At 45.3% G+C, this 13,436-nt stretch overlaps 2 protein-coding genes across 8 annotated transcripts in view; both read left to right on the top strand.

The window, feature by feature from the left end:
• The window catches only part of stx16 (syntaxin 16), a 68,763-nt gene extending 57,901 nt beyond the window's left edge, over positions 1-10,862 (top strand). For 3 of the 7 annotated variants that reach the window (XM_086005182.1, XM_086005177.1, XM_086005184.1), the window contains exons 8-9: positions 408-508; positions 10,642-10,718. In XM_086005182.1, coding sequence (XP_085861308.1) covers positions 408-508; positions 10,642-10,666 — 126 coding nt within the window. In that variant the 3' untranslated portion in view covers positions 10,667-10,718. Of the gene's footprint in view, positions 1-407; positions 7,566-10,641; positions 10,719-10,772 lie in introns of those variants that run through there. The other 4 variants (XM_086005183.1, XM_086005181.1, XM_086005179.1 and 1 more) reach the window with 2 other exon arrangements.
• A 13-nt stretch (positions 10,863-10,875) lies between these two features.
• Positions 10,876-13,436, top strand: part of npepl1 (aminopeptidase like 1) — a 33,537-nt gene continuing 30,976 nt past the window's right edge. Inside the window, exon 1 of the mRNA XM_086005176.1 lies at positions 10,876-11,025. Coding sequence (XP_085861302.1) covers positions 10,876-11,025 — 150 coding nt within the window. The remainder of the gene's footprint in view (positions 11,026-13,436) is intronic.

The raw sequence follows: 13,436 nt of genomic DNA, 5'->3' as shown, positions 1-13,436 counted from the left end.
TATAAAGGTTAAAATTATAAAAGGGTTTTACAGGGTAAATAATAAAAGATTATTTCCACTGGTCAGTGAATCAATACCAAGGGGGCATAAATTTATGAAGCTTAAAGGGGGAGGTTAGCAGAAATTGTTTCATGTATAACATTTTTAGAACATGGAATGTGTTACCACAAGTGGCTAGTGAAACCACGTTAATCAACTATTAAGAGGGAAATTAGAAAAATTCTTCAGGAGTAAAAATATTAAAAGATACAGGGAAGAGGAAAGGAAGGGGATTAGAGTAGATGGCTCCATTGTGGAACTAGCACAGGCAGAATGGTGGCGTTCCGAGGACGTGTAAGGTGCTATATAATTGCATGTTTTAAAAAAAAAAAAATGCAGTCTAATAGTTTCTATTTTTAATTTTGCAGGCTGAGCAATACCAGAAGAAGAACCGGAAGATGCTGGTCATTCTGATCCTGTTTGTGATAGTAGTGGTTCTCATTATCGTGCTTATAGGAGTCAAATCGAGGTGATTGGCAGGAGCTCTTCTGCAGTGGGACTCGCGAGGAAAATTCACTGGGGTTGGTGGTGAAATAATGTCTGTGGGGGGGGGGGGGGCAACTAGGGAATAAGATCAGATCCCCTGAATTCCTTAACTACAGAAAATCAGGAATATATTGTGATTGCTGTGTTGTAAATTGAGCGTGGGGGTGGGGGGAGGTGTGCTCTCTCGTGTTGCTGTGAGCAGTACTCGGATTTGCTTCTTTCCGCTTTCTGTCTTGAGCTGATGATGTGCCAGTGGTCTGTTCCCAACCGATCGCCCATTCAGGGACAGGTTTAACATTACAAGGAGCCTTGGCAGCACCTCAGCTGCGTGGAGCCCAGTGTGGACTAGGGCGCCTCTAGTTTGCCTTGAGCACAGCCGGTTCGTCTGCATTCCTTTCCTTTCTGTGCACCGATGTATGTGTTGCAGCCAACTCTGGTTCTGCGTAATGAGCTTTTTTCAGGAGGGAATCACTTATAACCAAGCTTTGTATTTACGGCTGTGTCCAATGGTGACCGTCAGAAGCAAAATCATTTACGACTTGATGAGCAAATAATTCTTGGAGTTGTATGTGTTGTCCAGCTTTATTGTACTTCTCTCTGCCTGGCATACTGTGTGTGCGTGCGTCTGAATGCACAGCAATCTGGGGGGTTGGGTTGGGGTGGGTGGGTAGGGTGAGTTCTTCTGCAAAGCATGGCAGCAGTGCGACTCTGTGCCTACGGTTTGCCAGTGTCGGCTGCCCACCTGCCAAGCCGAGGGAGGAAAGGGAAGGTGACCGAGCGAGGTGCAGAGTCGGCACTGTCTCACTGCTGGAGGCTGGCTCGAGAACTGTACCAGGGACTGGGGCTCCCTGCACTCTTGGCTGCAGTTGGTAGTTGAAAGACTTAAATAAGAATGGGATTAAAAGGATAAAAAGGAGTAATTACTTTTACCAAAAATAATCACGGCTAGGATGGAAAATATTTGCAACACTATGTTTAAACTAAAGATCAGGAGGTGATGGAAACAGAGCTAGCTGCGCTGTACCCTAGAAAACACGAAAAAAATAAGGCTTAAACCAAGAGATCTTTACTTTCTAAACCTGTAAGACACCCAGACTCTAATGGTGAGTGACCTTTCACCCTCCTTTGGACCTCTTTCAGTGGGAGTGAAGGTTAGAAAATGTGCAGCTCGGCTGGCTAAAACTAGACACCGGATTTAATTGTGATCTGTAGAGTGGCTCAAAATGAGCACAAAGCTCTTTGTGTATGAGTGCATGCGCGTGTGACTGGCAGTCCCATTACTAATCAAGTCAAGTGAATATTGGGACTTGGTGGCAAGATTGGCTTTAATCAGGAACTTGTATTAATGCTACCAATGGGTAGGAGCATAAACCAAGTAATAAGAGTTGGTGCACAATATCTCTAATGTTCTGCATTCTGCAGTGAATTTTTTTTTACTGTTGTATCTCTGTGACAATAATGTTTAACTGTTTTGACCAGAATAATTTATGGTTTTTCTTAATTTTTACCCGTAATATAAATGGAATAAGCAGTGTGGAGCACTTCAGTTTTTTTTCCTCTTCCTCTCAAAGTGGGAGAGCTGTTCGTACCTTGCTTGTGAAAGATTGTATGGCACCGCTCCCTGTTGTGGCTTCCTTACGCAGTAAGTTCGTATGTGGCAGTTTCACTTCTGTTTGTAATAACCCAGAGTTCTTCACGCACATGGGTCCCGTTTCCAGCTAACTGAAGTGAGATGAATGCACTGCCTGTAGTGTCCGTAACAGTATTGTGAAACCTCTTCCTAGCAACCTGTTTTCTGAAGGGAGCGTGCGTTTACAACCGTGTCGATTCATTCATGGTGTGCTCTTGGGCACAGTAACTACAAACATGCCCTCCGAACGGTGATGTCAATTAAAAATAAACTGTTTGTGGCTATGCTTTGTAACTGTTGGGTTTCTGTTTTACACGGTTAGGTAATCGCAATCAGGAGTAGAATGAGGTTTCAGTGAACACAGAGTAGTGGAGAAACTTTGGTATTGTGAAGGGATGCAAAGTAGATAGAAACAGACTGTTTCCAGTGGTTGAGGGATCTAGAACAAGAAACTTAGATATACAATTAAGTGCAGGAGATTTAATACAGAGAGCAGTTGTTAGGCTGTGGAAAGCACTACCGGAGTTAGTGATTGAAGCAGAGACCATGTCAACATTTAAAAATAGGTTAGATATGGAGCTTGAAAGAAAGGAGAATAAAGGGATATGGGATCAGGATACTGCTCACGTGGAGGATAAACACCAACACAGACTGATGGGTCGAACGGCCTATTTCAGTGTTGTAATTTCTTTGTAATTCTATATGAAATGTAAAGGAAATGAAAGAAAATGACTGGATTTGGATGTAGTGCAAAGGGGCACAGGAGTGAGAGAGGTAGAGACTGCAGCACAATACTGCAGATGCTGGAAATCTGAAATAAAAACAAAAAATGCTAGAAACACTCAGTAGGTCAGGCAGCATCTGTGGAGAGGAAGAGTTGACGTTTCAAGTCAATGTCTGATGAAAGGTCAGTGACCTGAAACTAACTGTTTCTCTCTCCACAGCCACTGCCGGACCTGCTGAGTGTTTCCAGCATTTTTTATTTTATTTCAGAGACTACAGGAATCCTGTTTAAAGTAGATGTTAGCAGTTTGAACGATGATTTAGATTTCAGTAAATCTGTATTGCTGTACTACTCTGGTTGTCCCAAGTGTCCTGTTGTCTGGAAACATTTGGAATAAAGGATTCCTCTGTGGGCTAGGCACAGCTACATTATAAACTGGCTATCTGTGCCCAGCGGGAATTGTCAGTCTTTATGTAGCTTTAATGTTCTGGAATTCTGTATCACAGGTTGTTTTTCTCCCATCAGTAACTCAGGACGCTAATTGTACATGTAAAATATGAGGCTCCTTTAACAGAACGCCATGTTCTGGAACTGCCCAGATTCACAGGACAACATTAAGCATCCACTGCAGTTCAGCTTCATGCTTTCTGACTTATCTACGGAGTTTGAGGTGGATTGACCTGAACCATTATTGTTGCAGTAGATAGGGTCGCCATTGACCAGAAACTTAACTGGATCAACCACATAAATACTGTGGCTACAAGAGCAGGTCAGAGGCTGGGTATTCTGTGGCTCACCACCTGACTCCCCAAAGTGTTTCCACCACCTACAGGAAACTTTGTGATATCCAGCACCGACGGGACCGAGCTGTTGCTGTCCCATCAAAACTGCCGGACAAACCAGCGCTAATGTTAAAACATACGGAAGCTTTTGAGCTCCGTATCTAGCAACAAACCCTGTTGCAGCTTCTAAACAGTCGGCCATAGCTTGCAAGCGTCTCTGTAGCTAAGCAACAGCTTTAGCTAGACCTTGCAGAGCCTGACTAGTGGAAAAAAAAAGCAACGAAAAGAAAAAAAACATACTGAACTGACTCCTGAATTTTGCCGGTGGCTTGAGCATTCCAGACAGTTAACCTCCGGATAAACCAAAGTTTCCTGTACAAAGTACAAGTCAGGAGTGTGATGAAAAACTTCACTTGCCTGGATGAGTGCAGCTCCAGCAACACTAAAGAAGCTCGACAGCATCCAAGGCAAAGCAACCCGCTTGATTGGCACCCCATCCACCAGTTTAAACATTCACTCCCTTCACCACCAGCAAACCTTGGCTGCAGTGTGTACCATCTACAGAATGCACTGCAGCAACTCACCAAGGCTTCAACGGCTCGTCCCAAATCTGCAACCTCTACCACCTAGAAGGACAAGAGCAGCAGGCACAAGGCAACTCCATCACCTCCAAGTTCTCCTTCAAGTCAGACGCCAACCTGACTTGGACATATATTGCTGTTCCTTCATCGTCGCTTGGTCAAAGTCCTGGAACTCCTAACAGCACTGTGGGAGTACCTTCACCACATAACTGCAGCGGTTCAAGAAGAAGGCTCACCACCACCTTCGCAAGAGCAACTAGGGAAGGTCAATAAATGCTGACCATACCAGCAATGCCCTTATCCCAAGAATTTTCTTTTTCAAAGTTACAGTCTCATTGTGTTGGGCAGTAACTGATGGAAATAGGCATTCAATTTTGCACCTCATTTGAGTGCTGAAGTCAGATTGCCTGAAAAGTATCCCAACTGTATATTGAAAATAGTTGGATTCTGTAGAATCTCCTGAGTGGTGGGGGTGGGAGATCCATTATACATGGATTTCTACATGGAATGGGTTTGATGAGCTGTCTCTTGCGCCAGACTTTGTTCTTGTATCCGATGTGATACATTTCAAAGTAGCAAAAAGAAAGAGGTGACGCCCATTAAAGTGACAAAATTAAGGGTTGCGTCTCTGGATACCACTTGCAATGGTTCCCTGACTGGGCTGGTACAATATTGACCACCTAAACATGTTTGGACAGTAGGTGAATCTGACACTTGTGCCAGTAAGCTGTACAACTGGCAGATATTGCTTGGGTGCTGGTGCAGATGGCATCCAGGGGCTATATGGAATATATGGCGCAGAACCAGTCCATGCTCGTTTATGCTCCACTTGAGCCTCCTCCCGTCTTTCCTCATCTAAATCTATCAGCATAACCCTCTTCCCTTCTCCCTCATATGCTTGTCTAGCCTCCCCTTAAATGCATCTATACTATTCGGTTCAACCACTCCCTGTGGTAGTGAATTCCACATTCTCACCATTCTCTGGGTAAAGAAGTTTCTTCTGAATTCCCTATTTGATTTCTTGGTGACTATCTTATATTGATGGTCTCTAGTTTTCCCCACAAGTGGAAACACACTCTCTCTCTCTCTCTCTTATCTCTAGTCAACCCATCTTAAAATTAGTTATAGCAAATTACCAACTCTTAATTGTTGCTTTAAGAGAACATTGTGTTTTTGATGCACGTTTTAATGAGCACACGTGTGCAGATGTCCTTTACGACTGACTATGCAGCTCACAGGTAGGCGGTGTCAGCTGCACATTGCACTCAATGGATACTATCTTGACACTGCTCGCTGCATTATACCCGCAGCTTAATTTGGGTCCCTATGCTCGGAGCCAGAGGGCGAATCTAAGTTTAATGAGCTGCAAAAATTCCATAAGGAAGGAATTACTTTTTCTTTCTGTTTGGAATTGACGGCCAGCGAAATTAGTTAGCGCTGTGTAGCTTAGCTCCTTTATAAAGGAACTCGGCAGTTATCTGATTAGGAATGGGGTTGAAGGGTTATAGAGATAAATATAGTCTGAAATGAACAGACCCCCATGGAAAAGGTGGTTCCTGCAATGTCTCAGATCACGGAAATGTCCTGGGAAGGAAGCCTCTTGGAACATAAGGTTAAATCAATGTTCTGGAGTTTTGCTTGATTGTCCTGTGGGGGCAGGGAGATGTTTTGCTGAAACTTTCTTCAAAATTATATGGTTTTGCTAAAATGCATGAAAGAATCTGTGTGTCTGTGTGTCTCTGTGTCTCTGTGTCTCTGTGTCTCTGTGTCTGTGTGTCTCTCTGTCTGTGTGTCTCTCTGTCTGTGTGTCTGTTTGTCTGTCTGTGTCTGTCTCTGTGTCTCTGTGTCTCTGTGTCTCTGTGTGTCCTGCCCTGCAGTTATTCTGTTGCCTTAGTGAGTAAATTTCCCAATCCCGGAGTCAGCAGGGAGCATGGCTCAGAAATTGGTGAATTAACTTGATGCAGCTAATGGTAGGAAGTAGGTTTTGTAGCAGGTTGAATATCGAGTGGATATGTACATATCCATACAGCAAAATGGCCTCCACTGATCTGCAGTGTGTACAGACTATTGTGGACTAGTAAGCAGGGAAGGAAATAAAACTATTTGATTGGTTAGGTGGATCTAGTTTAATCAGAGCTATTGTGAAACCACATAACTAGTGCAGGTTTTCATCTGTCTTGTCTTCACTGCACTGTCACCGCTGCTTATATGAAGCTAGGAATCACACGCAAACTTAAAAATATCTGATAAAGGGAAGGGAACAGGTTCTGAGTCCTTTCAGGCGAGCAGTTACTAAAGAAGCTGCTGCTACTCTGAGATGACCTTTGAATTGTTGCTACCTACTGCCAGCGGCCCTTCCTACACGTCTGTTCTCCAGCTGTTAGCCAGTGTACACCAGTGAGAACAATGATTGGCTCTTCAATGTCCACAGCACTGCTCACTGGCTCAATCTCTGCAGCTCCTGACTCAGCCTGGAGTGACGAGAAGCGAGGTCAGGGAGATTTTATTTTTGGTGTGGAAACTCTGCTCTTTTTATCTTAAAAATATGACTCAACTGAACAGATTGTATTTAAATATATTGTAAAAATATGAATTCATTCCTTCGTGGGTCACAATTCTGGTTAGCGCTCTGATTCAATGTAGCGTCTGTGTGCCGATTAACCCACCCAGCATTACTATTGTTTCAGACAGGTTGTAAATACAGTTTAACCTGGTCTTGTGCATGGGCTGTGCAGCAGAACAATGACTGCACGCTCAGCCGCTGTACTGTAATTGTTTATTTTGTGTGGGAGGTGGGTTGAAATGAACCTGATGTCTGGGGAATTTTAACGGTTTTGGTTTATTTGGTGTAACCTGGGTAATGGCATGAGATCACACACACCAGACTGCCGCACAAGTGTGTACCAGACTGCTGCACAGCACTGTCTGGCTCGTGCATAGCTCACTGTCTATTCCTGTACACATGCAGCACACACTGGGTAAGAAGGGAGCCCTCCCTCTGTAGCTGGTGCTGTACCCTCAGCGCAGACTCTTGGACAACAAAGTTGTGTTTCCCATCAGGATCGAGCACACTTTATTTTGTAGCATCTCTGTAGAAGGCATCTGTATTAATAGTGTTATCTCATGGACAGATGGAGTACACCTGTGTGATGCATCGCCTGGTGCCCGTTGTTATTCAGTGTGTACTGTAGATAATCTCTATATTTATATTTGTACAGTCTGGGGACCTGACTTCAAATTGAAAAATGTGTAGTTTGTGTATACTTTTGCTCGTTTCTTTTGTGTAAGCTACATATAACAATAAAAAGGAATTTTAAAAGCTTCAGCTACTATATTTTTTTTAAACAGACACTGCACATTGAGACTGTAGCAAAATACTGCAGATGCTGGAAATCTGACGAAGGGTCCTCGGCCCGAAACGTTGACTCTGTTTCTCTCTCCTCGATGCTGCCGGACCTGCTGAGTGTTTCCAGCATTTTCTGTTGTTACTGCACATTGAGTGTACACGTTGATCTCCTGGACTCGTTTCAATCACCTGAAGGGGTCGGAGAGGAATTTTCCAGTCCCCCCCCCACATTGGCCCTGTTTTTTTTCTCTCTCTCTCTTTTCTTGCCTCATCTAAGAGATTACATGGCTGCTGTGTGTTGGGAAGGCTCTAGTCATGATGCTCTGGCTTGATGGAGCAGCTGGTCTTTTCCTGGCTGTCATTTTTGTATGTCTTTGGGGTTACTGCACAGTGTCACATTTTTGGGTTATGGCTTCAGATGTTTTCTCAGGTTGACCATTATTGGTCCCTCCTGTAAGCAGACCTTGCATCCTCTATGATCCGGAGTGCACCCTTTGCTGACCTAGGGATAGTAACCCATACTCCGTATATTGGCTACCATCGCATGATACTTCTTGTCCAGTGGTGGACTGGGCATTACTCTTAGCAAAATTGAGACATAAGCTTTGGATCGATGAGAGATTTTATTTGCAGAAGATAGCTGAGTGAGCAGTAAACAATATAGCAGTGATTTTATTCATTTATGGGATGTGGGCGTCGCTGGCAAGGCCAGCATTTCTTGCCCATTCCTAATTGCCCTTTAGAAGGTGTGCATATTTCATTGGAAAAAGATCTAGTGGGGAGATGAGAATTTTTTACACTTGAGTTGTTGGGATCTGGAATGTTCTACTTGAAGAGGTGGTGAAAGCTGATTCCATAAATAATATTAAAAGGGAGTTGGACGGGTACTTAAGGATGAGGACCTTACAGGATTACGGACAAAAAAACAGTGATGTTGGGACTAAGCACGACTGCTCTTTCAAAGAGCCAGCACAGGCACGATGGGCCGAATAGTGGCCTCCTTTGCTGTAGGTTTCTATGATTCTATCTCTTTACTCTTTGAATGCATAAGAATAATAGATACCACTCGCTTTCTCCAGAGTTTAGGGTCTATGCAGCTGATGGCAGAGTCGCCAATGGTGAAGTGAAGGAAATTGGGGATGTGCAAGAGGCCAAAACTGAAGGAGTGAAGATATCTGAGAGTTGCAGGAGGTTACAGAGATGGGGAAGGGCAAGGCCATGAAGGGATTTGAAAACAAAGATGAGAAGTGCTGGATAGCACACTTCTCTTGCAGGTGGAGGTGATGGATGTGGAGGAGCAAACGGTTACTCAGGCATCCCAGCCTAAGGCCCTCCTCTGCTGTTCCGGGGTTTGTCAGTGGGGTCATGGATACAGAGAGGAGCTGGCCCAATGTACAGGCTTACCTGCACCTGCAGCACAGGGTTAACCTGGCCCTATTTCGGCTAATCCCTCCCCTAATTTGAGGTTCTGTCCTTTGAGACACCTCCTGCAGCAGTCTCCTAAATGCCATTGCAACCTCCCCTGTGTTTCTTCGTCCAAAACTGCAGCCAGAATGGAACTGCTGCTTTCTGGATAATGACCATTGTACGATCTCATATTCTCTGGCCAAATATCACCTGGACATTATTTTACAAATCCTCTCTGCATACAGACCATAGGTTTGGTATGGCTGCCATCTCTGATACCGTGCGCTTGAGAGGAATCTACCACCTGTCCATCTGGTGCCTGTTTTCCATAGAGAAAGTGATGGTGTTGCTCCTTGTAAATACAGTGTCTGTTATTGCTTGACAGAGATGTAAACTGCCTGGGGTGGCTTGGAAGGATACAGTGGCACAAAGGCCTTTGTGCTGTTATAAGCTACAATTAACCTTGTACAACTGTGCAGTAGCCAGTCTTGTGAGGCAGAGGTGGTAAACACAGACTTCCTTTGACATTACCAGGTACATGTGGAAGGGGTCCCAGTGTGGTGCACAACTACAGATAGAAGGCCTGAGTAGGGTTGCCAACCCTCCAGGATTGACCTGGAGTCTCCAGGACAAACCTGCAAGCAGCCGAGGAGAAAAATCATGAGGGCATTTAATAAATCATGTCGGGTTTTTTTTCATTTTCTTTGAACACTTTTGTTTATTAATTATAAAAATATTGCAGATGGGGGAGAAGACTGGATGATTCTTGACTGTCAATCAATGAGGTAACAAAGAGTCTGTTCGCTTTCCAATCGGCGTGGGAAGGTGGTGCGCCGCGGGGATGGGCGTGTTGTGTAACCAGTGGTGGGAGCCTGAGGGCAAGGTGGCTGGAGGTCATGTGATGAAATCTCCTGGAATATGTCCAACCAGAGTTGGCAACCTTATGCTTGAGGTGTCACTGCACCTGCATTTGGTGGACACTTATGAACTCTTCCTCACCTGAAGCATCTGGCTTGTCTGGAAATGGCCAAGGAACAGCCAGGCTCACTCCTCGACACTGATTTAAATACTCGCTGCAACCAAGAATACAAGCAGCAAAAAAAAAAAAATGCCAAAATTTGAGATCCCAACAAAAACACCTAAAGCATAGGGGGAAATGCAGCAATATTTAGCAAAAAATTAAAGTTTTTTTTGAATGACCATGAAATCCACCTAGTTGCTTGAACACACCAGATTCATTCAACGGAGTGAGCAGCAGGCTGTGCCCAGGGTCAGAAATCCTGGTGGGGGGTCTGCATTTAAATAAATGTGCAATTAAACGAGGTCAATGCATACTAGTGTAGAAGATTTCCTGAATCTTGCCTGCTGCCTTTGGGAATTTACCACTGAATGTAAAACATAGGAATGTGCTGCATTTAAAAAAACGTACGTTCCCACTTTGAAGACTACAAAAACCTAGAATAAATCCACCTTAATCCTACTGACAGTGCTCCCATGAAACTCATGGTCATTATTTCGTGTTTTTTTGTGTCCAGTTTGCTCAGATACAATCCCAGGGACCACAGAGGATTTATAATAATCCTGTAGTTGTAATAGAAATTCCTCAGTGCTAAAACTGCCTCTTTCTCAATCCAATGTTTCAATAGGTTTGATATTCATGTGATAGTCTGACTGTGGTTCCAAATAGTCAGCCACAGACCAGGAGAGAAGCCGGTATCTTTTTGCTTCATTCTGGGACTGGCAGTGCTTAACTCCGCTTGTGTATCCGGAACCTTAGAGCGTGGGCTGTGTGACGGCGGACCGATCGGCCGTGGGGGGAGGGGACCCCCCGGAGGCGCGGACGGCGGGGCGGAGTCTCGCGAGAGCCGAGGCTGGCGAAGATGGCGGGCGTGGAGCTGCGGTTCCGTGCCGGGTCCGGGGAGTCGGAGCCGCCCAGCCGGCCGCTGCTGATCGTGGGGCAGCTGCCCAACCTGCAGAAGCTGAGCTGGGCAGAGATCAGCGGCAAGCTGCTGCCCCAGGTGACGGAGGAGGTGAGAGCCAGGGGACAGGGAGCGCGTCTCGGGTTGCGGCAGGTGGACTTTGTCCTTTACTGTGGCTGGGCTCGGTCCCAGTGTTAGTGACTGTAACTTGTGCCAGGTAAATCCTGACTCTCCCAGGGACACCCTGTAAATACTGGCATTCCTGGGAAACTGCTTTTGTCAGCCATGGCTCAGCGGGTAGCACTCTTGCCTCTTGAGTCAAGTCCCACTCCAGAGACTTGAGCACAAAAATCCAGGCGGACACCCCAGTGCAGTGCTGAGGGAGTGCTGCACTGTCGGAGGTACCGTCTTTCGGGTGAGATGTTAAACCGAGATGAAACCGAAACATCTGCCCTCTCAGGTGGATGTAAAAGATCCCATGGCACTATTTCAAAGGGCAGGAGCGTTCTACACATTGTCCTGGCCAATATTTATCCCTCAGCGTACTTCATTGTCTGTAAAGCGCTTTGAGACGTCTGGTGGTCATGAAAGGCGCTATATAAATGCAAGTCTTTCTTTTCAACCAGCATCTCTAAAACAGATTATCTAGTCATTATCACATTGTTGTTTGTGGGAGCTTGCTGTGCGCAAATTGGCTGCTACGTTTCCTACATTACAACAGTGACTACACTTCAAAAGTACTTAATTGGTTGTCAAACGCTTTCGGATGTCCTGAGGTCGAGAAAGGCACTATAGAAATCAAAGACTGTCTCTTACAGGGAATTGTCCCAGATCTCCCCCATCCCTTGAACATTTACAGCTCAGTACTTGCAGCCTCCTTCAAAAGTTCCTAACTCCACACTGCCCATGACCTGATGCTGCTCCCACATCTACAGGCCAGCAATGCCCTGGTCTTTGTCCTGTTCCCTCTCACTACCCATGACCTGGCCCTGGCCCAGCTGTGTAGAAGTTGGTCAAGATCCATCGTCTCTCTGACCCCACCCCACCCCCACCTGCCCCTGCCTTTGGAGGCTGCTTCATTACCATTTCCATCCCATCCCGCTCATAACAGTCAATCTGTACAGTTGAACAAAGTAAAGGTTACAGAAGCAGGCTGAAAGATTACGCAGGGTCTGGATGTGAGTTTCCCGTTTTAACATATTCCACCTAAATATTGTTGTAGTTGTGCTGCTGGATTTTTTAAAATTTGTTTATGGGATGTGGGCGTCACTGGCAAGGCCAGCATTTATTGCCCATCCCTAGTTGCCCTTGAGAAGGTGGTGGTGAGCTGCCTTCTTGAACCGCTGCAGCCCGTGTGGTGAAGGTACTCCCACAGTGCTGTTAGGCAGTGAGTTCCAGGATTTTGACCCAGCGATGATTAAGGATTGGCGATATACTTCTGAGTCAGGATGGTGTGTGACTTGGAGGGGAACTTGGAGGTGGTGGTGTTCCCACGCACCTGCTGCCCTTGCCCTTCTAGTTGGAAGAGGTCACGGGTGTGGAAGGTGCTGCCGAAGAAGTCTTGGCGAGTTGCTGCAGTGCAACTTGTTATTCACAGTTCAAGTGGACAAAGTACAAACATTTGACACACCCATTATTACACTTATGAAATCCTAATGACAACAAATTGGATGAAAAAAGATCACGGTCCATCTAGTCGCATGATACAATGATAATGGAGTTGTTGACTAGTCACCGCAATCAATCTCTATCAATTAGTCTACAACAGACCCCGACATGAGGTGAGGAAAACCCCGTGATGGAGAACTTTGGAAACCATAGGTCCAAAGTCACCTGTTCCTCCCAAGCATGTTACACTTACCACATGTCGTCTCAACTTACTGTATCCCAAAATGTTATTTTACATTAGAAATCTATCTAATTTGCACTTGAGTGAATCAAAAGTAACTACTTCCACCATCTCCCCAGGGAGCCTGTTCCATAGATTGACCATTCGCTCACTGAAATATTGATTCTGCATATTAGGATTGAATTTACACAACTTCAGGTGCAGGCCGTGTCCTCTGGTTCTACTGTTGTAGACAAGGTGAAATAGCTTGTCGCATTCTACATTATCGAGTCCCTTTAGAATCCTAAAAACAGCAATCATATCACCTCTCAGCCTCTTTTCCAGTGAGAACATGCCCAATTTATGTAATCGCCTGTCATAATCCAGTCCCCCCCATCCCCTCAATCAGCCTGGTAGTCTGGAACAAGTCAAACCTGATAAGGTCATGTACCCTCATGGCCTCAGACTGATCAGCTGCCTGTACTCCTGGGACGTTAGCAATGATAATCTTCTGGTGGTTGAGTGCATCAGGCTTGACTCATTTCAACCGGTATAAAACTGGCTGAATGTGTAGCACTCTTGCCTATGAGTCAGAAGGTCGTGGCTCAAGTCTCACTCCAGAGAATTGAGCACGAAATCTAGGCTGTATTGAGTGGGTACTGCACTGTTGAAGGGCCATTTTTTGGATGAGACG

This window comes from Somniosus microcephalus, chromosome 13 (genome assembly GCF_052327205.1).
Source record: "Somniosus microcephalus isolate GS21.2 chromosome 13, FLI_Smic_1.0, whole genome shotgun sequence".
Taxonomy (NCBI): domain Eukaryota; kingdom Metazoa; phylum Chordata; class Chondrichthyes; order Squaliformes; family Somniosidae; genus Somniosus; species Somniosus microcephalus.
Note: the sequence above shows the minus strand (reverse complement) of the source record. Positions and strands in the feature narration are given on the sequence as shown.